The sequence below is a fragment of the Zonotrichia leucophrys genome, chromosome 2, assembly GCF_028769735.1.
Source record: "Zonotrichia leucophrys gambelii isolate GWCS_2022_RI chromosome 2, RI_Zleu_2.0, whole genome shotgun sequence".
NCBI lineage: Eukaryota > Metazoa > Chordata > Aves > Passeriformes > Passerellidae > Zonotrichia > Zonotrichia leucophrys.
In genome coordinates this window covers 118,319,174-118,343,661 of record NC_088171.1, presented here as the reverse complement: position 1 = coordinate 118,343,661, position 24,488 = coordinate 118,319,174, and the positions used below count along the sequence as shown (strand labels likewise).

Genomic DNA, 24,488 nt, shown 5'->3' with positions numbered 1-24,488 from the left:
CTCTACCCGGCAGGCGCCGAGCCGGCAGCGGGAGGGGGAGCCGCCCCGCCCCGCCCCCTGCGCGGTCACGTGAGCGGGACCCGCCAATAGGGGCGGGACAGCGGGAGCTCTGCTAGGCCGGATGCTCTTGGTCTCGCTGCCGCTGCCTGGTGGGGGTCGGTGTCGTCCCCCTGGCAGCCAGTGAACGGGACAGAGGACACCGTTTCAGGCTGTGCCGGGGGAGGTTCAGGCTGCCCTGTGGGGGTTGATCTCGTCCCCTGGAAATCAGCGAAAGGGATTAAGGACACGGCTTCAGGCTGTGCCGGGGAGGTTCAGGCTGCCCCGTGTGGGTAGGTCTCATCCCTCACGCAGTTAGCGAACGGCATAAAGGACACGGCTTCAGGCTGTGCCGGGGGAGGTTCAGGTTGGACGTCAGGAGGAATTTGTTCACAAAACGGGTGATTAAACGTTGCTATGGGCTGCCCTTGGAGGCGGTGGAGTCACCATGCCCAGAGGTGTATAAGAAAGGCTGGATGTAGCACTCAGTGCCCCGGTCCAGGTGACAGGGTGGTGCTCGGCCACAGGTCGGACTCGATGGCCTCACACAGTCTTTCCAGCCTCGCGGATTCCCTCATTCTGAGGCGGTGGGGAGGGGCAGCGGCCCTGCCCTTACACCGCTGGGGCAGCGCTACCGTGTCCGCCTCGTGTGGTGCCTGCGGGGCTGCACTGGGCTCCTCCGCACCCTCGGCCGCGGCTGCAGGCGGCCTGCGGCTCCCTGAGCTGCGGCTGTCGGCTGCGGCACCGCCGGTGGCTCCTGGGCTGGCTGTGTCCCATAAAACCTTGTGGAAAGGAGGGCCGGGACCCCTGTGGAACCGGGTGGAAAGTCGGGATCGCTGTGAGGCAGAGGCGTGATAAAGGGGAGCTCAGAGTTTCTTCGGGCTGAATTGATTTAAGCATTACTTAGCGGGTGTTTTCAGCTTTAGAAACTACTGAGAACTTTACCTCAAGCACTTTAAAATAAGGTGTGAGGGTCATGTGGAGGAACGAGGAAACAGAAAACCTTTGCCTTTATGTGGACCCAAACCATCGTAAAGGATCAATATGCAGCACCTGGTGCTTTTAGAGGATTTTCAGCCTTAACCATGCCTTGATTCGATATGAAACTAAATTTAATTTCGGTATGTCGTGGTATGGGGAATACCCATTTCGGGTTTCGAAGCAGGAGATGGGCATCCTCTGTCCCTACAGCATCAGGTGTGGTTCATACTACATTGTTTTACAATACACGGTACACTTTATTTGAGCAGTAAATCCAACTTCTCGTGGTAACCGTCTTTGGAGAAAAAAAAAGAATAAATCCAAAACAAATGAAGGTGCGTGAGGAGCGTGTTTCACAAAAAAATCCAAAAACAATGGCCTGAAAAAAATCTAAAACAAATGGACAAAGCCTCGGACTACACCTCCCGGCCTGCCCCGCGTCCCTCCCAGGAACAAAGAGCTCCTGGATTGGCGGGGGCCCGCCCTCGGTAGGCGCCAATCGCGCCGCGCGGTGTGGCGCGGTGCGGGGTCAGAGCGGGCTCCGGTGGGTGGTGCAGGCGCTCTCGTTCCGGTGCTCAGCCCGCGGTTCCTGCCGAGCCTATTCCCGTGCTCCCCTCGCCGCAGGCCGCCCCGCCCCGCGGGACATGGGGGCGCGGAGCTGAGCTGCGAGTCCGCCCGGGGACGGCTTCTGCGACGGTACGGCCCTGCCGGGGAGGGGAACAGGCCGCGCCGGGGAGGGCCGTGAGGGGGCGGCGTGTGCGGCCGAGATCCCCCCTGCTGCCGGATCCATCCCGGAGCTCCTGCTGCCCGGTGCCTGCGGGGCTGGGGCTCCGCCCACCGCGGGGCCTGCGAGCGGAGTCCCGGGGACCCGGTCCCCGGCGGGCTGAGGCCTCGGGCGCCTGCGGAGGGCTGGCGGCGGAGCTGTGCCGGTTCCTGGCCAGGGCCGCCCCGGCGAGAGCACAAAGCGCGGGGGGAGCGACAGACAGACAGGGCTGTGGTGCCTGGGTCAGGCTTTGGTCTCAAAGCTACGAGAGGAGACAGGAGCAGGCATCTGGGTCGCTGCTCTGCCAGGCTTCTGAATTATAGATACCTTATTATAACTTTTAAGACCGCCTATTTTTTTTTTTTAATTAAAAAAACTCCGGGAAGTGGGCGACGGCGTGAGTTTTGGTGGAATTGATTGTTGCAGGTCATGTAGAAGGGTGAGGATTTCAGAGTTGTCTCCGGAGTTGGGGCTTAGGAGAGATGGAGAAAGGTCTGAGGATAACAGAATCACGTCATGGTTTGGGTTGGAAGAGCCCTGAGGAGCATCTAGTTGTAACTCCTACCCTTCCGCAGGAAGGAGCACCTTCCGCTCAAGCAGCTTGCTCAGAGCTCCATCCAAGCTGCCCTTGAACACTTTACAGGATGGCACATCCACAACTTCTGTGGGCAGCCTGTTCCAATGCATCACCACCCTTACAGCAATTTATTCCAATATTTAATCCCAAGCTGCCCCCTTTCAGCTTAAAGACATTACCCCTTGTCCCATCCCTATATGCCTTTGTAAAATGTCCCTCTCCATCTTTCTTGTAGCTCCCTTCAGATCAGTGTAGCCTAATGGAATAGGTGGGGGTAAAACTTGGTTTTGTGCGTGGGTTCTTCAGAGGATTAGAAGGAAAAAGGCAAAAGGTGATCAGGAATAGGAATGATATGGTGCTTGGGACACAGACTTGGAAGTCAGAGACTTTGATTAGCATCAGCTCCACTCCTGACTTGATTTCTAAGTCTTGAATAATAAGTTCCTTTGTGTACTGTGGAAAATAGTTAATAATACTCAACAGAGCTGCTTTGGCTTTGTTTGGTGGTTTTGTTTGCTGAGGTTTTGTTTTGTTTTTTTATATTAGAGTTTTTTCCTTTGGAAACACAAACTTTTATTGGTTGAGCTACTGTATCTCCCAGTTGATATCTTTTTGATTTCTGATAGTCCAGAGAAATAGTCTGGAGACTAATCATTAGCCTGTAATTTTCACTCTAGCACTCTCCTGAAGTGAGAAACATTGACTTAGAGGTTAACAGCATTTTTCCCTGTGAAAATTTCAGAAATTATCATAATCTTAATGTATGTTTAGGTTCATTGTTTTTGATGAGTGTGATAAATTTATGTTCCTCAGGGGCCAACCTTCGGTGAAGAAAAACTATTTAATGTTGGCAAATGATGTTAAAAGAATGTGATGGCTTAAAAATTGTATTTGTTCTTTATTTGGGGGACAGTGAGTGATTTAACAAATTAACAGCATGCATTCACTCCCACTTTTGTGCCTTAAGTTACTTGGCTGAGTTGGTACTGGCAATAACCAGAACTACAGTTAGCATTTAGGAGTTTCTGAGGCACAAAGAAACTTTATTTTTGCACCAAGATTTCAGCATTTTCTTTGAGCAAACTTATGCTTTTGTTGCCTGTTAAGTAGTTATTATTAAACAGCTTTGCAATCTGATACTCTCACACTAACACGTGTCTCCTTTGAAATTGATCTGGTGGTTTGGACTTCGACTGCAGCAAGGCGTGACCTGCTTGCTTTTTATCGAGGGATACTTGTGAAAAGGGGAAAAAACAGCTCAAACCCAGCCTCCAAAGCCCTTTCTGCCTTTGAATGTATGGCATTGCATTAGTTATTTGATATATGGATGAAGAATAAAGCTTGATGTTCACTGTTCTTGATGCACTGTTAATATTTTGTTGACTTTTGTGGTTCATTTTTTGTAAAATTCTTTGATTGCCAAAGCTGCTCTGAAAATGCTTTGGTTCTGCACCCTTGCACAGAAGTATGTTTATGGACTTCTAGGGTGGCTTGTGAGAAGACTGCATTTATTGAAAACATTTTTCACTAATGTAAGGAGAAAAAAACTAACACATAATACTCCCATAAAGATTGACTAGTCTGAAATGACATACAGGAAACAAATAAAAGCCTTGTTATCCAAATATATCTGTTCTCTGCATAGGAAGTTTAGATTTCCAGTTTATAAATTTCAGGACCCAGATCCTTATCAATTCCATCCACCTTCCATGAATTCTGGTCCTTGGCTTTTTTTACCTTTTTCTTTATAGCAAATCATTGCCTTTGTGCTTTTTTTTGTCTCTATTTTAATTGATGATAAATGTTGTGATAGTAGTAATATTTTTTTTTCCCAGCAGGTATTTTGTATGAATGGTGCAGAAAAGATGAATTCTGCTATGAGTGAGGAGCCTGATGCACTGTCTGTGGTTAACCAGCTCCGAGATCTAGCAGCTGATCCATTGAACAGACGGGCCATTGTTCAGGATCAAGGATGCCTGCCAGGTCTCATTCTCTTTTTGGACCATCCCAACCCTCAGGTTGTTCATTCAGCTTTACTAGTAAGTATTCTGGAGATAAATTTCCATGTTGGTAGGGAATTTTTCAACTTTGTTCAGCAAGTTGTTTAAACAAGCAATTTACAAATGAAACTGTTTAAACAAGTGAAAAATAATGCCTGGTTTTATATTATGTTGATATTTATTACATGTTTTTTTTTTTTTTTAAAGCATGTATTTCAAAAATGACAGGTTGTTCCAGGGAATTTTTTTAAAAGATAATAATTTACTTTGCATTTTTTCCCTAATACAGCTATTTCACTTTTTGTGTGGAGGGAGGTAAGGACCCTTAAATCTCTTTTTTAAGATGAAGCCATAGAGTTTGGTAAATATGGACAGTGACTTGATACTCCCTTTATAAAAATCAAAATCCAGTCATAGGATAACTTAGGTTAGAAACAACCTGCCAAGGAAATGTAGTCCAATCCCATGCCCAGATTAGGTGCACTCAGATCACAACTCATGGTTGTGTTCACTTGGTCTTCACATCTTGAAGGATGAAGATTCCATAACTTCTCTTGTACACTCTTCCAGCATTTGAACAGCCTCATGGTATTAAAAACAAACAAACCAACCCAAAACTTATCAGTATCTAATACAATTTGTTCCAGCTTTTGCCTGTTTCTTCAAATTCTAAATCATAAATGCTGAAATCCTGATTTCTTACCCTAAATTGTAATATTAGCTTAAAAATGTATTTCTTGCTTAGAAATGGGAGAAACAAAAGTCAGAATTTAATAATTTTAAGAGTTGGATTGGAATTCTAAGATTTTAAGTTTCTGAAGTTTATGTGGTGCTCCTTTTTTTTTCAATTATGTCATTATTTAATTGTAAAGAATATGAAAGAGCAAAGACCTCTGGCTTTTACATGTGTACATGGCAGGTGTACATTATTCTTTGTATCACTGGGACCTATCTGTACCATAATTCTTTGGTTTTCATTTGTGTTGCTTTCATAGTGGATATTAGTGGACTTCTTGAAATTACTTTAGTGACTGATTTCTTTTGTGTTTGGGGAGGGGGGTCCCATAAGGAAACTTCTGTCCTGCTAATTGTTTTTTAGGTTAGCCTTGCCATGGCATTTGGCAGACTGTAGTTTTCTTCAGTAGGAGAACGTAGATTTGAGTTTACTGTTCTTGGAAATGTGTTGCATTGATTTTCTTCCCAGTGTAGTTTTCTTAGGCTGTGATCTTAAAAGGAGTTCTTGTTTGGAAGAACTGTCCCACTGTCTTTTTCCTTCCTTTGTTATGTTGGGCTGTGTATTCTCACTGCCTGCTTGGGATTTGCAGTCTCTTGATCGTGTTACAAAAACTAGTTCTGCATAAAAGAACTGGTTTTGTCAAGAGTGATGAGCACTAGCCCAGTTTGCAGTGTGGTTCCACAGCCCCTGGCAGTACTCAAGTTTTGTTGAAGGGAAATCTCCTTGGCTGAGGAGGGGAGGCAGATGGGCTGTCCCATGGAGTGATAACCCCCAGTTAGAGTGGATTGACATTCAGGATTTAGAGACCAGGATGTGGCTGCCATGAGAAATGGATCAGTTTACTGTGGATACAGGTTCTGGTCTGCTACTCAGACTCCTTGTGTTAATGAGTTCTTGAACTGCTTAGTTTCTGAAGATTTAAATGTCTTTGCTGACAACTTTTTAGCCTTCATGTTTTATATTCTTCCATTCTGAAAAGTCTTTTTGCTTTTGTAGTCATCCTGTTGGTCAAAAAGTGCTTCCATTTGAATGGGAATAGTTAAAAGTAATGATCTTCCATTAAATGTGTACCTAATAAAAGGATGTGCAGCACTGAGTTTAAATTTCTTCATGTACTGCTCAGAAATTCCTGTACTTGAAATTCTAATAATCTGTAATCTTTATGAATCATAATAGTTCCATATATAACTTTTTTTTGATGTGTTTTTTTTGATGGGGGAGGGTGTTTTTTTTTTGTATGAAGAATTGATATATATGTTCTGTATATTTCTATTTCTGGTTTTCTCTAGTCTTGATTTCAGAAACTCTTTATTATATACTTCAAATGTTAGAATTTTTGAATGATATAAATTTAAAAAATCAGAAGTAACACAGATAATATTATTTTTTCCCCTCTGAAATTTGGACTAAAATTTTTTGAAATAGGACCCTGAAGTTAAGGAAGTACTTTAAAATTTCACATCAAAACCATCAAAGATGTCTTTTTATCAAGACTGGCAGCAGTGTATTTTTTGTTAAACTATGCAGGTATTCATTATGTTGACCTTACTTGATGAACTCACCTATGTGAGCCTTAAAGCTAACCCAGGTAAGTGTTTAGGTGAACAGAAGCTGAGCCAAAGTTCATATCAATAACTTCCCCTATGCTTTCAGTATACTGCATTTAATAAGTGTAAATGATCTCACTTCTTTGAAGGGATACCTTTGTATCTCCTGTGGAAGGCAGGAGGGATGGGAACTTCCTAGTGTTGAAAAGTTGGGTCAATTAAGTTGGACTCATGATTTATTTGAGCTGTGACTCAAAAAAGAGAATAGGTTTTTCTTTGTCCAGCTGAGCTGCACCCTTATTAAATTGCTGGAATAAAAATAAGAAACTTGTTGCTCTGGCAAGGATATGTTTCATAGCATGCAAGTTACTTGAGAGATATCATTTAGGTATTTCCTCATAGTTGAAAAGTACAATAATAAATGGATATACAGCATTTATAAGCTGTAACTATTGATACTGGTCCTCATCAGGGAATAACAAAAATCACATCTCAGGTTCTTACCATGCCAGGCAGCAGCCAGAGTTTCTTGAAAGGCAATAAAACAATCTTGAGAATTTTACCTGATATGTGCAGAGGATGACTTGGAAAAAGCAAGCCCTTTTGATAAGTCCTCTATTTCTGAGGGGATTAAGGAGCATGTTATTTTTAAAGCTGTTACTGTGCAGTGTAGCTACTACATGGCTATATATAAAGAGTTGGTGTGCTTCTAAACCTTGTGTCACAAACCCCATTTTATAAATCACTGTATTTGTGTATTGCAGGATTTTTCAAGTGCAGTTCTTGCACCTACATCAGTAAAACACCTTTGGAGTTTCCTTCTAAGATAACTTTGTCAGCACAAGCAATAGAGAGATGTCTCAAGAAAAGAAGGACTGACATTTTAATTGGAAGAGTGTTATGTTAGGAGGATCATGTGAATATGCAGTTACCAACTGAGGTCAACAGTGTAAAACTGTGCAGAGAGCCTACCTTGAAAGTCCAGTAAACAAAACCTTGAGCAATGAATAAGTGTAATTTCCCAGTTTAGGTCACAGTAAGCTAAGAAGCTTGCTGCTGCTGGTGTTCTTATTCCTGTTTGGAATGATGAAGTTGCAATTAGTCTTCATAAGCTTATATATCTTTTAGAACTCCTTTAAGGACAGTAGGAACTTGGTAGTGGTGAATTTTCTATTTTGTGTACTGGGGGACCCCACAAAATTGATGGAGATTATACTGGAAGCATCATGTATAAAAATTACTTTAGATCTCAGGTCACATAAATGTTTATTGGAAGGGACTTCTGGAAGTCATTCACTTCAGTTTCCTGTTTGATTTGGGACTGTCACCAGCACTCAATCAGGTCAGTTGTAGCTTTGTCTCGTTCACTCTGCAGTTCCACTAGGTCATCTGTTCCAGTGTTGTGCTACCTTCAGAGGAGAAAAAGCTTTTTATTATACCTGATTTGAGCTTCCCAAGCTACAGATTGTGGCTGTTCCCCCTTGTCTGCTGCTGTAGAGGAAAGTTGGGCTCAACCATCTTTGTAAAGGCTTCTTGCATAGCTGTAGAGAGCTGTTAAATTGTCCCTTAGGCTGTCAGCTGGTATTAGCAAACGCTAGTCTCTCCAATTCTCATAGATTCCTCTGTGCTTTTTGTGTATTTATAAAAATAAAATATTTTTTAATGTTCATAGTAGGTGATAATTCTTTCTCTCCCTACTAGACCTGCCTCTGTGACTGTTTGCAGATGTGCACTAACAGAAAGGACTGGTGATGTGCTGGATGTGTTGCTGATCTGCTGTGCTCCTCTTGCTTTCAGGCTCTCCGCTATTTGGCCGAGTGCCGTGTCAACAGAGAAAAGATGAAAAGTGAATTGGGTATGATGCTCAGCTTACAGAATGTAATACAAAAGTAAGTAAGTTTACAGTGGAATGTTGGATCCAAACAGTGTAAACATATAGTTGTGGTACAAAGTGCAACTTGGCCTGAATTTGTATACTAAGTTTCTAATATTGCCTTCTTGAAATTATGTGGCTGCAATTAAAGATTTTCATTTTATGTTATTTTGAAGTAGTCAGACCATAGCCTACGAGAAATACTAATTTGCAGGTCATTTGCCAAACAACAAATTTTCTTTGCCTTGTTACAAGATAACAAATTTTGTCCCTTTCCTTCAGGTTCTCTTGTAATCCTTCCTATCATTGTATAAGGTTGCCTTGCAGTACTGCAGTTAAAGAAATTGCTTGGCATCTGCCACATTTATTCTTTGAACCCCACCCTTGGGTAGGGAATTTGTTTCAGTGTATTTCTGGAGGTAAGTATCTGCAGTTCTGTGTTGAGAGAACATCTTGCAGGTGGAGTAGAAATTAATGAGGTTTATAGTGGTCTCTGATAGCTTTGTATGAGGTGTCAGATGGGTTGTGTCTCTTAAAATTTGTGATTGTTGGATTTTCTCAAGGTTTCTAACTGCTGAGTCTTGAGTACTGGAAGATCTCTATGTACATGCACACTGGAGATGATGCACTTAATCATCAGAAATTTATGTGATTAATTAAGGTGAATCACTATTCAAAAGAAACCCCAACAGCCTCCTTCAAAGATTATTCTGTCATAGCAGCAATTAACTTTCCATCAAACTATCTGAAAGTGATTATTTTACACAGAGTTTGGTAGTGCTGTGTCGGAGCTCTGGACTTTGGAGATGTGAGGAGCTGTTCCATGGGGGTAGAGAAAAGTCATGTTGATGCACTGAGATGCCTCAGATGATGTTTAAAACAATTATTTCAAAAAGGGTAAAACACAAGTGGAATTGTATATTAAATATTTAGGTAGAAAAGTTTTGAATATTTTAATATGTTAGTTGAACCTCTGTCACTTGTGCTGTAGATGTATGAGTTTCTTTTAGGAAAAACACAAGGCTTGGCTTTGCTAGTTCCTTCATCCCACAGCCCTGCCAGTTTTGGTGGTGTGTCCTATTATCATAGAATGTTAGGGGGTTGGAATGGACCCTAAGGATCATCTAGTCCCTACCCACTAGACCAGGTTGCTCAAGGCCTTATCCAGCCTGGATTTGAGCACTGCCAGGGTTGGGGCACCCACAGCCTCCCTGGGCAGCCAGTGCCTAACCACCCTCACTGTAAATAGTGTCTTCCTAATATCTAACCTCTTCCAATTTGTAACTATTGCTGCAGTTCCTGGTGAAGAGTCCCTCTCTGGCTTCCCAGTAGGCCCTGTCAAAAACTGTAAGGTTACAATGAGGTTTCCCCCCACAGCCCCAACTTCTTCACCCTGGCTTTGTAAGGGAGGTGTTCCAGTCCTCTTGCCAACTTTGTGGCTGTCCTCTGGATTTGCTCCATCTCTGTCCTTATGTTGAGGACACTGGAACTGTGCTCAGTAGTTTGAGTGGGGTCTCATGAAAGCAGAGTTGTGGGGGGAATCACCTCCTTCAACCTGCTGGCCACACTGCTTTTGGTGCTGCCCAGGATTCGGGGTCATTGTTGTATTTCCCTCTGTCTGACACTCCTTGTCTAGATGTGTGAACCTGAAGGAGGAGAAATTATGATTTGTACTCAAGTTCTGTGTGATCTAGGAAATATTACTGCTGTTTATCTTTAAGTACTTCAATAATTGTGCTAAAGCTGAAGATGATAGGCTATTGGAATGGAATTCAGCATTATTCCTGAGTATCACCTTGTGATTCACCACTTATGCAAAACACAAGGATTTAAAACGTGTCTTAAAAAGAAAAGTGAACAAAGTTACTAAAATTTAGAAGAGATGTGTCAATTTTTTAAAAATAATGTGAAAATCATAACTTTTGAAATGATAGGTGGTCCAATATGATGTATGGAGAGAAAAATGGAATTAAGTCTTAAGATATTCACCTTTTCTAAGGACAAGCATAATTAAGTGAACTATACAGAAGTCTTTGCTACTTTTATAATAACAATAAGACCTGAAACATTTAGGTAATAACAGAAGCATGTGTTTCAAAAGAACTTACTTTTAGTATGAATTATGTGTCTATTTGGAGTGCAGAGACATTCTGTAAAAGTTGAGAGGGGAATGGCAGTTCATTATCAGTCTCTGTAGCTTGCAAATATTACTTGGGAAACATTGAAGAGATTGCCATAAAATTCTTTAACAACATTTTTTTCTAGGTTTCAGTTTCAGGGGCCAAAAGAGCAAAGTTCAGATATGTGCAGAAAATGAGAGATAAGTCAATGAAAACTGGAAATCTTGTAGGTGTTTTTTTTTTTTTCTAGAAAGCTCTTTGGCAACAGTAAGAACATACGTTGGATTTGTGTGCTTGTAACATTTGGAAAGTGTGATATCATGAAAATTTAAATACATAGCATCTTCAACCACAAGACTTTGTCATGTGCTTGTCAGGATTTTAGGTTTTAATGTTGACAGGAAATGCTGAAGTTGAGTTTTGTACTGCCTGCATAAATATGGGGAAAGATGGAAGAAAAATGCTGAGAAGATAAATGTAGACTCCTTTTTATCACAATAAGGTTTTGGGGTTTTTTGTTAGAAAGTGTGTAGGGCAGAAAACAAGGCCTCTGCTGTCTTTGATTTGCTTTACAAAATGCAGGTTCTAGCTTTTAATTGATTTCAGTTTACCAGAAGATGATGTAGTCTGTTGAACTGAAACTAGACGTTAATGGATGCTTTGGTCAAAATTACTTCATGCTCTTCTGTTCCCATGTACTTTCCAAAATCTGTGTATTTAACTCATTGTTCTATCTAAAATATTTTTTTATTATTTTCAGAATTTAATTTGGGATTCAATTTTTTTTTGTAATGTGGTACAAAAATGCAAATAAATGATACAAAAAAGATAGGAACTTCTGTCAGAATTCTGCTTTTCCTGTTTTTGTTTCTTTCTTTCAAGTGAGACAGAACCCAGCATCTTTTGGACCAGAAGTTGTAGTCACTGCTTTTAGCTCCTGACAGATGACGCACATCCTGTCATCTGAATAGTTCCTTTTCAGCAAGGATTTTTCAACTCTCACTGTCCATTTTCTCAGTTAACTAAATAATATTCAGTGGCTTTCCCTATTCAGTGCTGATTTATGACAAACTGTATTCTGCCACTGATAAAGCTGTGCTGTGTCTTCTCAAGCAATGAAATGGAGTGCAGGCAAATCATAAACTGAATAATTGTCATGTTTCAAACTTAAGTTTGTGTTCAGCAGTGCTGAACTGATGCTGTGCTAGGAAGTGGAGGTGTTTTAGCATTCCAGTTCTCTTTTGCTGAAAGAGATCAGCAAATCTCTGATCCTGAAATTTGAGGGCTTTTCTCATCATGTGTCTTTTTATAAGCCTTGAAGGTTTCTGTGTTAGAGACCTCAAGTTCAGATATGGAATTTTTTCTCATAGCCTGAGTGCAGCTAACAAGTCTAACAGATCTTTAGATGGTCAATGCCATCAGCTGGAAAGTGGTTGGAATTGGTTTTCTACTGTTGGCATCTTTTAGTAGTACATGGGAGCCTTAGGCACAAGCCCTAACCCTTCCATCGAAATAGTACAACAACATAGAAAAAGGCTCTGCCACTTAATTAAACTATCATGATGGCAAAATACTGTTTCATTCATGAACACTACTGAGAATGAGAGCTGAAGTTGTGTGCCACCTGTTTATCCAACCATAGAATCATAGAATGGTCTGGGTTGGAAGGGACCTTAAAGATCATGTAGTTCTGACCTCCTGCCTTGGGCAGGGACACCTTCCACTCATCCAGGTTGCTCAGAGCTCCATCCAAGCTGCCCCTGAGCACTTCTAGGGATGGGGCATCCACAGCTCCTCTGGGCAGCCTGTGCCAGTGCCTCCCCACCCTCACAGTGAAGAATTTCTCCTGTGCTGGGGACCTCAGTGGTAAGTGGTAAATTGCACTGCATCATGATCAGTGAGTAGGAAATATTTGGGACATCTGAGTTTGACAGTTCTTTGAAGTACCTTCATGTCTCTTTCCATGGCTTATCAGTCCTCTGGTATTATCTCATCAACTTTTTGCTGTTTTGCTCATTTTAAGTGTTAAAGCTTAGCTGTGAGAATCATGTTGCTGCTCAAAACTGATATCTGGCTGACTCTTTAGTTGTAGTACACTTAAGGAACAAAGAATAGGTTTCCGGTTCACTGTGACTGATTTTCAAGGCATATGAACACTAGATTTTGCTAACTGAAGAGTAACAAAATTTAAGTGTAGATCCTGGAAGCTACAGGAGGATGTCAGCTCTGAGGAGTACAGAATGAAAATTTGATGGCAGCTAGATATTTTTATGTTTTAAGATTTGTTTTCTGACTGAACTTTATTTGGAACACATGACTTTCTAAGCTTCTTCATGTGAAAGACTTTATATGCTTTCATATTTTCTAGGACATATGAAGAGCTGTTTCAGCTTTCATGGAATACTTCAAAACATTTTTCAAGTATAAAAATTTCTGGTTCCCTGTTCTTTACTTGCTGTTTTTTTCTTTAGCAAGGGAGATTTTTTTCTTTTGTTCACCTACATCTGTTTATTTTTAAGTGAAACTTGAGACATAGCAGACCTTTAAAATATCTACCTGGAGGTTTCCAAATTTCTCTTATTTTCTTTTTATGGCTGATATTACAAAAATGTTGCACTTCTTTGTCATGTGTCCATGCAGAAGTGTTTGCATAAATAGATAAAAAAAGAGAGAAGAGATTGAAGCTCTTTGAATACTGGTATTTCACTGTATTCCAGCAGTCATCAGCAGTAATTTAATATTGAAAACTGGTTTAGTTGCTGGCTTTATGAATTGTGTAGAGGACTTAATGTGTCCATATGGACTTTCTAAAATGTTATTAGCAGCTTCTAGAATTAAAATTAATTAGGATTTATTGCCTGCAAGGAAATACACTAATTTGTGTTCAGAGTGAAAGTGTCTTTTGATGGACAATAAAGGTCAAAGTTCATAATTTTTCATAATCTTTATGAGTAGCATAATGGTACTGTTTCAGTATAACTAATATGTATTTTAAAAAAAAACACTGATGAAGAGTCAATGCACTAAATAGCTCTTATTATGGAATGGCAAATTACTGAGAGTAAAATTCCAATTACTTAGCTAAAAGAGCTTTTCAAGATAGTCTTCCTTTGCCAGGTTGTCAGATTTAACAAGCTGAACTAAATCCAGTGCATTAATCAGCTCTTCCAATTTATTACTTGCCTAAGAAGATTAGGGCAATTAATATGTGTTTAATTAGAGTCCCTTGCAGATCTGGTAAAATACATGCAGTCTATAATTGCTGACTTCTTACTCAATTTTAATTTTCGGTAGTCTTAATTACCTGCACTTTTTGAAAATTTAATTATTCATTGAAACCGGCAAAGTTTGAATTTATGATATCTGACAAAGAAAAAAGGCAAAAGCCAAGTATTTCAGATAGTATTTGTTGAAATTAAAATAGTAGGGATGTTGCATCACAACAGTTGTATAATTTTTTTGTTGTGTGGCATAATATTTTTTCTTCTTTGTGAGAGGATGGATGGTTGGAGAAAGACAGGGCAAAGGCCATATATTAATTAGGAGGTAGGCAAACTATGTATTTAAAGGGATATCTGATGATTAAAGGGAAGTTGCCATATAGCTTCAAGATAATTCTTTATGAGAAATTACAGTTAAAAACCTCTAAATTTCTCACATTTAATGCATTGATGTTATTAAGTGGAATGCTTAAATTCTGATCTGCAAAGGAGAAGGAAACAGCTTTTTATAGACTGTAGAGATTTTATTTTTCTCTGCCTGAATCACTTAGTAATGCTGTTTTTGTAATCCTTGGCATGTGGGGTTTCTTTAACACGTCAAAGTTGAGAAACAGTTGAGATTGGCTAATGGGAAGCATGATTCTGTTGCATGATTATTTTTGCACTCTGCAGTACTTGTGATTCGGCACTGAGAAGTTGTGTTTTTGGAGAAAAATATGATTATCCTAGGCCTTGCATTTTTGTGTGAGCAGTAGGTTCCAAAAATTTTGGTTTTAGTTACTGTTTCCAAATTGTGCTGTATCACCTGTAGGAAGAATAATACACACATCTGTCTGTTCCATGTTAACTTTCCTGGGCTTTCCTTTCCAGTTCTTTTTCCCAATACAGTGACACCCTTGGTTGCTGGTGCATCTCTGGGCTGTGGGACTCCAGTGAATTTCTTGCTGGAGCAATGTGTTTGTTAATAATAGAAGGTCACAGCAGGATGATGCCTGCAGGCTGTTCTGTTCACATTGTTAAGCAAAGTAGCTTAATATCCCCCTCTCCCCTAGATTACCCTGAGTTTCTTTAAAGAATGTTTTTATTGTATATTTTCTAAATGGTGCAAGTTTTGGAAATAGATTGTTTCTTGAAGTTACTTTCGAAAAAGCATTCTCTGCCCCCTTTCCCCCAAAACAAAGCTGATGAAATATTGCAAAAATGAAATATTACAAAATGTGGGAGACATCAGTATGTCCTCTTTAAAAATACCATGTTATTTGTTCTAAATAACTGAAGGCTCCTTTTGTCTATCAAATCTTCTTGATATTTGAATGAGATTGTATCCTGGGGAGAGGGTTTAATGTAGTGAACTACTCAGTTAGTTAGGAGTGTTCTCAGTACGAGTTCTGCTCTTTTTGTTTGTGGTGAAATAATAAACAAAAAAACAACTAATAACTTTGGTTCAGCAGTCTTTGTTTCCTCTAGTGTATTTCAGTGTTAGTAACCACATAGAAGGTTATGATCTCAATGTAGAGATGCTGGCACAGGGACAAATGATGACAAATAAAACACAAAAAGCATTAGTTAAAATCCTACTGTTGCAATACTGGTGTTAACCTAGACTTTAGTCATAATGTAGTAGGCTTTCTGGGAGAATTTTACGGCTGCTGTGAGGTAAGGAAATAAGGTTTAAAGTCTTGTAAAGATGGATGTAATTTGTAAGACTAGTGGAAGACTGGATCATCAGCAATTCAAATGTAGCTAGCAATTTAGGTGTTGAAATACTACTGTGAGTTTATATTTGCATGGGTTAATAGAAGTTAGCAGTCATGTAAATAACTGTTCTAAAGGTTTGTTTTGAGAGGTGCAACTTAGAATAAGCTCCTTGTTCGTGTATAGATTGATCACAAAAAAATACAAAAGCATGACCTAATAGAGGGGTGCTTTCTGTGCCCTTACAAGTTGTGCTTTTCATGTTAGTGGGGGATTTTTAAATTTTTTTGTTTGTCTCAGGACCTCTCTGCAGTCAGAGACATTACACAGTCATCATTTCTGCTTTTATGCAACTTGCTTAGTGAGCTAAGTACTGTACTGTACTCAACAGTACTTAGCTCACTAAGCAAGATCATGCAATGATCAGTACTGTTTCTGTACTTAAAAGTTTAGGTGTTTGTAAATCTCTAGTTTGGGATTTAGTGTTTTCTATTTCTTTCATTCTGTCATGTGGGTGTAATTCCTATTACAGTATTTCTGACTGCAATCAGAAATGCCGCGTCGTTCTGCTCTTTGTTCTCCAAGCTATTGCTTTTACCTCACACTGTTCCACTTGTTGTCTGGCACTTCTATCAGGACTGTTGGTTGGGCAGCTTTACACTGCCTGATGTGATCTCACTGTGATCCAGGTGCTGTGCTTCCATGGACTTTTCAGAGTACCACTTCAGTACATACTGGCTCAATGGAGCAGCTTTTACTCTGCTACGTCAAAACATTTGCACACTCCATGAAACAGCAGAACTTTTGTTGCTGGTTTCTGTGCAGCACTTGCAGTTGATGCAAAGCTTTCTCTGACACCACAGTGCTTGCTTGCATTTCAACAGTTTCTTTTGCTTCTTTTCTTTGATAGAAATGTTCCATTTTCTTGGCATTTGGAGTATTTTATGTTACTTCACTATTTGTTAGTTAACAAAGTAAGTAGTTGTTAATACAGTGTTTTTGTAATGAGTACCTGCAAGTTCTTCAAAATCATGGCCTTTGGCTGGTTTACAATGATTGGCTTAAGAATATAAGCAATGAAAGTAGTTACCTATCCATTGAGGTGCCTAAGTTGTACAGTGGTGATTTATGTACAATTACCAAATTGTAGGTTCCTAAACCTGGAAGAGAATTTTTCAGTACCTGCTACTGAGTAAATAGGCATTATTGTTGCTTTTCTGATGGAGGGAGTGCCACAATCATAATTGCTTTGAGTGCTTTCTGTTTAAATGGGCAAAAAATTAGTTGAGCAGTTAAAAATGAGCTAGTTGCATTTCAGTGTAGGCAAAAAATATTGTGATGAGTATTGCAGAATTTAAAAAATAGAGAACTTTGAGACACTGAGAAAAAGTTATTAAGAATAAAATAACTTTATTAAAACCACATCTATTTAAAAGCCTTTTGTGCTCAATAGGTTGACTTATCCAGTTTCTTCTTTATTTAGAAATTGGCTGAAACGGGGAGTTAAATATTTTAGGAAGTCATTGAAGCTTAGGGTGATTTACTTCCTGTATCTTTGCAGAATTTATATAAAACAGAGAACTCAGAAATGTTGATTATAAAAAAAATGAAGTGGTTTACAGAGTGAGACACAATATTATGATACGTTAAAAAAAATAGAATCCGAGTTGATATTGAAATAACTGCTGAATGTAGGATTGGAAATAAATACTAATGCTGAACTTAGTGTGCCTGACATGGTGTGCCAAAGGCAGCTTCTTTTCTTTTTGTGGGGCAGTTCTGTACCTGTGTTGAGGGGTAGAGATTTAAGTGGATTGGCAGAAGAGTCAGGATTAGTAATGGCAATGCCTCCAGTGGTAACGGGTGCCTCTAATGCTCGATAAACCTTGTCATCAGCTGGTGGTGAAAGCATTTCAGGAATACAGTGACCTTCTCTGGTTACTGTTGAGTTTACAAGAAAAACTGCTGAGGTAGATTCTTCAGTATGCTGTCTTTTACTGATGTTTTAGTAAAATTAAGAGCTTAGAAGGCTTAAGATGCTTTGAAATTAAAATAACAAATTGTGTGGTGAAGTATTTAATACCAATGCAGGTGTGGATTGACAGTATTGTAGGCTGCAGTAATTTACTTACTTAAAAGGGCATTGATACTTTCTTAACACTGTGAGGTTTCTCACCTTGACACCTACCAGTGTCAGATGTCTACATCTGGTTTACAGTGACCTTGTCCACAGGTGGTATTTGTCCCTGGTCATTGACCTTCATAGTAAGTATCCCAAAAAAATTGCAGATTTTTTTCTAAGAAACCATAAGTGGATTACCCTTTTTTTAGTCTTTTTTTTTTTTTTTCCTGAGGGCTGCTTGATCAATAAACATAATAAGGTGCTGGTGTGTGATTAGAACTTACATGGTTTCAGTTAGGTATTACAGGCAATAAATGCTACAAAGGAACTTACTAATGATGATACAGCCTTCATAAGTAGTTTCTGGATGGAGCTGTTATTTCAGAAGGAAGTGAATTTTATGTGATTCTCAGTTGGATGTATTTCTATCCAGGAATATGTTCTGATACTTTGCTGTTTTGCAGTACCTGCTCCAATATTTTTGGTAGGATTTCCATTGGATTTTGCAGTAGAAAGTCCTCTCTAATAACTTGAAACAAATTTAAATTGTTAGCACATGCTGTATTTGTACAGTACATCATCAAGTTCCCACAACACTTCTTTTAAACCTTGTTTATGCTTCAACCTATTTTGCATGGGGACTGCAGTCCCATTGGTTAGAAATGAAGCTGCTAATACTGACTTACTTAAAAATAAAACAGTCAGTTCCTTGCTAATAATTAAGTAGTTTAAGAGTAGGAAAAGAAGATGTTTCAATAGTTACCTACTTTGAGTCTCTACTGAATTAATATTAACTATATTAGCAAATTAATCAAATACAAAGCTTAGACATAGATATCCCTACACAGATTAAACCTGCATTTTTTACCTCTGGGACAGGTTGTTGCTGTAGTTTAATTCTTATTATTTATACAGGCTTTGTTCAGGGAAGCCTGAATCTTAGAGCTTTCAAACCCTTTGTTTTCTTTTTTTTTAAACTTTTCTCCTGTAAATTTCAGAGAAATAATCAGATGAACCTCACTTTTAAAAACTAAAATAAACAGTGGAGATTTTAAGATAGAAATGGATTTTTCAGATAATTATAGACTATAATCAACTATTATTATATTATATACTTAGTGCTGTTAAATGCTGATAATACAAGAAAGTGGTTGGCTTCCTCCAAGATGTTTCTAAAGTGCTTCTGAGCTGAGACTGATTTCAGCACTACCACTGCTTCTACCTGGTCACCACAGCATCATCCCCAGGAAGAGCTGGCTTTTTAATGCCAACATTTTACCTCTTTCATTGTAAAGGACCAGAGACATTTTACATCTTTCATTGTAAAGGACCTGGTTGCCCTTAAGGTGTTTTTTTTTTAAGCCCTGATGCAATTTGTTGGAACCCTATAATAAACATGATTTTTGCCATCCATGAAATTATTACTGTTCATTAGCAGGCAAGATGTTGGAATTAGCTACTGTGAATTTCAACATGGAGTGTGTCTTTATGTGGACTCCTGTCTAGCAAATGCTGCTATGAATCCTCTTGAGTTTAGTTGAGTTAACAGGCCCTGCATCTTTTTTTTTTTAATGTAGAGTATATCCATATGGTAGATACCAAGCTGTGGGAGATCAGAAGTTGATTTTCCATTTAGTGTATAAATAGCAAGAGTTAAACAAAATTGGTTGAATAGCTGGGTTAAGCATATGGCATATGTTCAAATCCGTTATCCCGTGCTTGGAAGTTGATTCTCTTCTTGTGATCAGAGGACAATAGAATGAATCAGGAAAATGTGTTAAGTATGGGTAATTAATCAATTTGCTATGTGTTTAAATTATATCACAGTTGCTGATTTTACAGCAGTTAGTGGGATTGTACTGTGATTTTACTCTTACTTACAACTTTTTAAATATTTTGGCTTTTTTGTTTGCTTGTTTTCAGCAGTCTTCAGGACATTCCAGCAATTTCATGGGGGTTTTGTACATCTTCAGGTTCAGTAGGTATATGATGTAAACTGAGCTGGAAGTGGCATTGTGAAATCCAATCCTTACTCCTAATTTCAGTGGGGTATGTCTTGTTAAGTACAAAATCAGTCTTAAGACATCAGATTTCCTTGTTCATTACAAGCTTTTTAGTTTAGTGTCTCCTGGTCAAATTGTCACAGCTATGACACGAGTAGTGTGTGGAAGGCTGGCCAAGTGACAGGGATCTTGCAATTCTAGGGAGCAAAGGCTGGCCAAGTGACAGGGGTCTTGCAGTTCTAGGGAGCATTCTAGGAAAATGTGTGACCTTGCCTTGTTGCCATGGTGCAGCCACCTTGGAGCACGGGGTTGATACCCCTGGAGTGTAGGCACATAACACTGCTGTACTCAGGCTGGGCTTAGCTTCACTGAGCAGTCCCCCTGCTTGGTTTTGGGGTTTGAAGATCCATGGTGCTGCTGCTTATTCTGTCATGTAAAGCTTGCCCAGTCCTGCAGGTTCTCTTTTTTTTTCCCCTTCTACACCTTCAAATTGTTTTTCCTGTCATTGATCCATTACTATGCTTTCTATACTGTTATTGACCAACATAAGGATCCTGCTGTCTGTATTCTTCAGGGTTTTGACTTTTTTCTTTTCAGAAAGAAGGTGGTAATCATTTTATCAGCTGCTCTGTGATATTATCTGGTCTTTGCTGTGTTTTTGGGGCTAGAGGGAACTGAGGTCTAGCATGGTAGTAGCGCCATACTGGGATTCTGAGAAGGTGTATGCTGAAATAATGCTACTCTTCAAGTTGTTTTCAAATAACGTGCCTGCTGCCTGGAAGGAGTCAGGAGAGCAGTCATGTGCTTATGAGTGAGCCCACTGCATTACAGGATGCACTAAAAGCTTACAAGAAAGAGCAGCATTCATGGAGATAAGAAAGAATCTTGCCCTGGCACTGGAGCAGAACAGGCAGAAAAGCAGCTAGATCAGATAACTGTCTTGAAACAGATTGCTTTTTCTCTAATACCATGCTCTTTCTTTAGGGTTGTCATTCATGCTCAAAGTTTTCATCAAAACCATGTCAATCACTGTGTCTCACTTCTAAAATCAAAGATTAGTGATTTCCCAGCCCCCTCTTACAGAATGTAACAACTCTTTGCAGCTTACTGCTCCCTTTAGTTGCTAGAAACAACTTCTGTCTAAGTATAGGAAGAAAGTATTGCAAAAGAAATTGTTCCCTGAAAACAAATGCATGAGTGGTCTTAAAGCATAGTGATCTGAGTATATGTTGGCTAGCCATTTGCTACCCATGACTAAATGATAAATCTCTACTGTGTATATACTTTAAATGTTCTGACATGCATGCACTTGCCCAACAGTGATGGAATTTGTGTCAATCCATGAAATTCTTACTTGTGCTTTTTGTGTCATATGGGCTACTGTATGCATTGTAATGAATTAAGTTTGTTATGGAAATAAAATGATGGTTGAAAATATCACTACTCAGGATCCTAGGGAAGAATATAGGGACAGTGCCTGCATGTATGAAGAGGATTGGGATCAAATGAAAATATCTGCTTTTATATGATGATAAGTTTTCTCTAACTTTTTGGAAAGGTACTTGCATCACTCTGTAGATGAGGTCTCTCAAACTAATGTTTTAGAAGGAAAAATTACATTCAGTTCTTTGTTATGTTCAGTGATTTAGGATTCTTCTGTGACTGTAAGTTATGTCAGTTGTTGATACTTCTAATTTATGAGTAAGTTATTTAGGATGACATTTGCCAAGGTCTTGTCAAATATTAGAACCTTAACTTGGATAATGAAGATATTTTTCATCTTCAAACTCTTCATATTTGTTACACTTGAATTGTGAACATGAGACCTGGTGTTGATCCCTGCTGTACACTGCTAGATACTGACCTCCAGCTGGGTTTCATGGCCGTGATTCTTTTTGCAGATCTGCATTTTAAGGTTCTACTGTCCATTACTATGTCAAATTCTTGAGATGTCAATACAGGAAATTTTACTTGAGTTAACTTTAAAATGTCTAAATCTGTTTCCTTATTTTGTGTTTAGAGTTTATCTTTCCTTCACCACTGTTAGCTACTTTTCTTTTTGCTTTTACAGAGCTGCTCTTTTCTTTGTTTGGTTTCCCAAGTGTTAGTGAGCAAGAGCTCGGTGATGAGCCATATAGTGCATGTCCACCTTTTCTGTTTGGCTGTGTCACAGCCTTTGTCCATGATTTGTAAGGCTATGTGTCGTGCTGCCTTACTTATGGAGCCATGCCAACTGCAAATATATATAGTACAGACACTCTCTATGTGAAAATTGTTATGTAAGTGGTGTACTGCAAATGTACCATTCTCCTGTATCAGTTTCCTTGCTTGGATCTTAACAGAGTTCTGGGCTGTGAGTTCTATCATAGAGGCTACCTCTGGTTGCCCTTTTCTCACAGAGGTTTCTCAGTTTAGACAAATGAGCTGTAGCTCTTCTCCATGAGGAGGGGAATGAGCTGTAGTTCTTCTCTATGTATCCTGAGAATCATAAAACATCCTCAGTTGGAGGGGGTCCACGATAACCATCGAGTTCAGCTCCTGGTTCTGCACAGGACAGCCTCACAGGTCAGCCTTGAGATGCAAGTGATGCCCAATTCCAAACTTAAAGCTGATAATGGTCTCTGTGTCTGTCTTCGGTTCTCTTGCTCATGAGCAGCCCTGGAGAAAACAGGCCCATCAGTACCAGGCTGAGATTGGTCCATAAATTACAAATTGAATACTCTTGAGCTACATCAGATTCAGAGAGTAACAGTATAAACTGAGTGAGCTTATATATACTGGCTTTTTGATCTATGTTGTGAAGTTACTTGAGATTAAAATATTTCTTTACTTTGCCTGTGTGAGCTCATCTTTGCTTTATTCTCTTATTTACTTAACACAGTTATTGCACTAAGTAGAATTACAAAAAAATTATATATTTGGAGTGAGAAACCTGGGAGCAGTGTTCTCCTGAAGTCAGTGTCATGTTTGAACCAGTGAACTATTGGATTTTTAAGTTTTGTATTAAAAGTTTCTAAATAGTTATTATAAGGTGTAGTTTCTCTGTGATGACTGTGTGTAATAAGATCTTGCTATAACCAGAGGTGGAGCAGGTTGCCTAGGGAAGCTGTGGATGCACCATTCCTGAAGGTGTTCAAGGCCAGGTTGGATGCAGCTCTGAGTAACCTGGTCTAGTTGAAGGTATTGCTGCCCATGGCAGGAGGGTTGGAACTAGTTGATCTTCAGGGTCCTCTTCCAACCTTAACCATTTAAGGGTGATTCTGGGAAGATGAAAACATCAGCAGTACCAAATGACAAGTTCTAATGACTTTGAGAACCATGCCTTCCTTTTTACATTTAGTCTTGCCTTTAGTTCATGATGCTTTAAGATAGAACAATTTAGGACTGAGCAGTGAACTCTAAGTCTAAATATGAGAGCAGGAAGTTTCTGAAATCAGTCTTTGTAATTTTCACATGCATTAGAATTATGTAAGCTGTCATGCAGAACTCTTTGGAAGACAGTGTGTAAGGAAAATAGTTGGCAGAAAATTAAATAAATTTTTGCTTTACTTACATAAAAGCCTATCTGCTAAAATATTCTTACCCTGAAAGATTAGAGATCCACAAGTAGGTAAAAATAGGTGTGTTCCATGTATATTGCTGTTTGAATTTACTTAGTGACTTCTTGATATGTGTTCACAGACTCACAGGCTGATTGAGTTTGGAAGGGACCTCTGCAGGTCATGGGTCCAGCTCCCATCTACTCAGACATAGGCACCTAAACCACATTGCCCAGCACCATGTCCAGGAAGCTTTTGAGTATCTCCAAGGATGGAGACTCTACAACCTGTCTGGACAGCTTCTGCCAGTGCTCAGTCACCCTCACAGTGGAAAAGTGTTTCCTGATTTTTCATATTGTGCCCTTTGCTTCTGGTCCTGGCTTTGTCCTCTTTGCAACCCTTTTGGGTATTCATGTACATTGATAAGCTCTCCCCAAGCCTTCTCTAGGCTCAACCATCCCAGATCTCTCTCCCTTCTCTCATCAGCCCTGTAATCATCTTCCTGACCCTTTTCTGGACTCTGCAGCGTGTTCATACATCTTGTGTACTGGGAACCCAGACCTGGCCACAGCACTGCAGGTGAGGCCTCAGCACTGCTGATGAAAGAGGCAGGATCACCTCCCTTTACCTGCTGGCAGCACTCCTACCAGTGCAGCCCAGGATAACCAGTAACCTTGGCTGCAGGGGCACTTTGCTGGCTGCTGCTGATTTGTGTTGAACAGGTTCTTTGCAAAGCTCCTTTCCAGCTGCTCGCTCAGAGATTGTGCCTGATCTGAGTGGTGCCTGGGGCTGTTCTTCCCCAGATGTAGGTCTTTGCACTTGCCCTTGTTGAAAGTGATGAGATGCCTGTCAGCCCATTTTTCCAGCCTCTTGAGGTCTGTCTGGCACAGCTGTCTGATGTATCTGTCACTCCTTCCTGTTTTGTGTCATCTGCACATCTTGTTAAGGGTCCATTGTGCCCCAGGTAGTTAATGAAGATACTGAGCAGAACATGGGACCTGGGTGTTGATCCCTGCTGTACACTGCTAGGTACTGACCTCCAGCTGGGTTTCATGGCCTTGATCACCACCTTCTGGGCCTGGCTATCTAGCCAGTTTTCAGTCCCCATCTCAGTCTGGTCAGCCAGTCCATCCTGCATCAGCTTCTCTGTGGGGATTGTGTAAGGGCCAGTGTCAACAGACAGCAGCCATTTGCTCTCCCATCCTAGTGAAGCCAGTTGTTTCATTGTAGAAGGTTCCTGGGGTGCTCAGGCATGACTTTGTCTTTGTGAATCTG

The 24,488-nt window shown here is 40.0% G+C and overlaps 1 protein-coding gene across 4 annotated transcripts in view; it reads left to right on the top strand.

Annotated features, from left to right (window-relative positions):
• The first annotated feature begins 108 nt into the window (after nucleotides 1-108).
• The window catches only part of ARMC1 (armadillo repeat containing 1), a 35,446-nt gene continuing 11,066 nt past the window's right edge, over nucleotides 109-24,488 (top strand). The window contains exons 1-3 of one of the 4 annotated variants that reach the window (XM_064706168.1): nucleotides 109-329; nucleotides 4,193-4,396; nucleotides 8,438-8,529. In XM_064706168.1, coding sequence (XP_064562238.1) covers nucleotides 4,205-4,396; nucleotides 8,438-8,529 — 284 coding nt within the window. In that variant the 5' untranslated portion in view covers nucleotides 109-329; nucleotides 4,193-4,204. Of the gene's footprint in view, nucleotides 330-1,517; nucleotides 1,714-4,192; nucleotides 4,397-8,437; nucleotides 8,530-24,488 lie in introns of those variants that run through there. The other 3 variants (XM_064706167.1, XM_064706166.1, XM_064706165.1) reach the window with 3 other exon arrangements.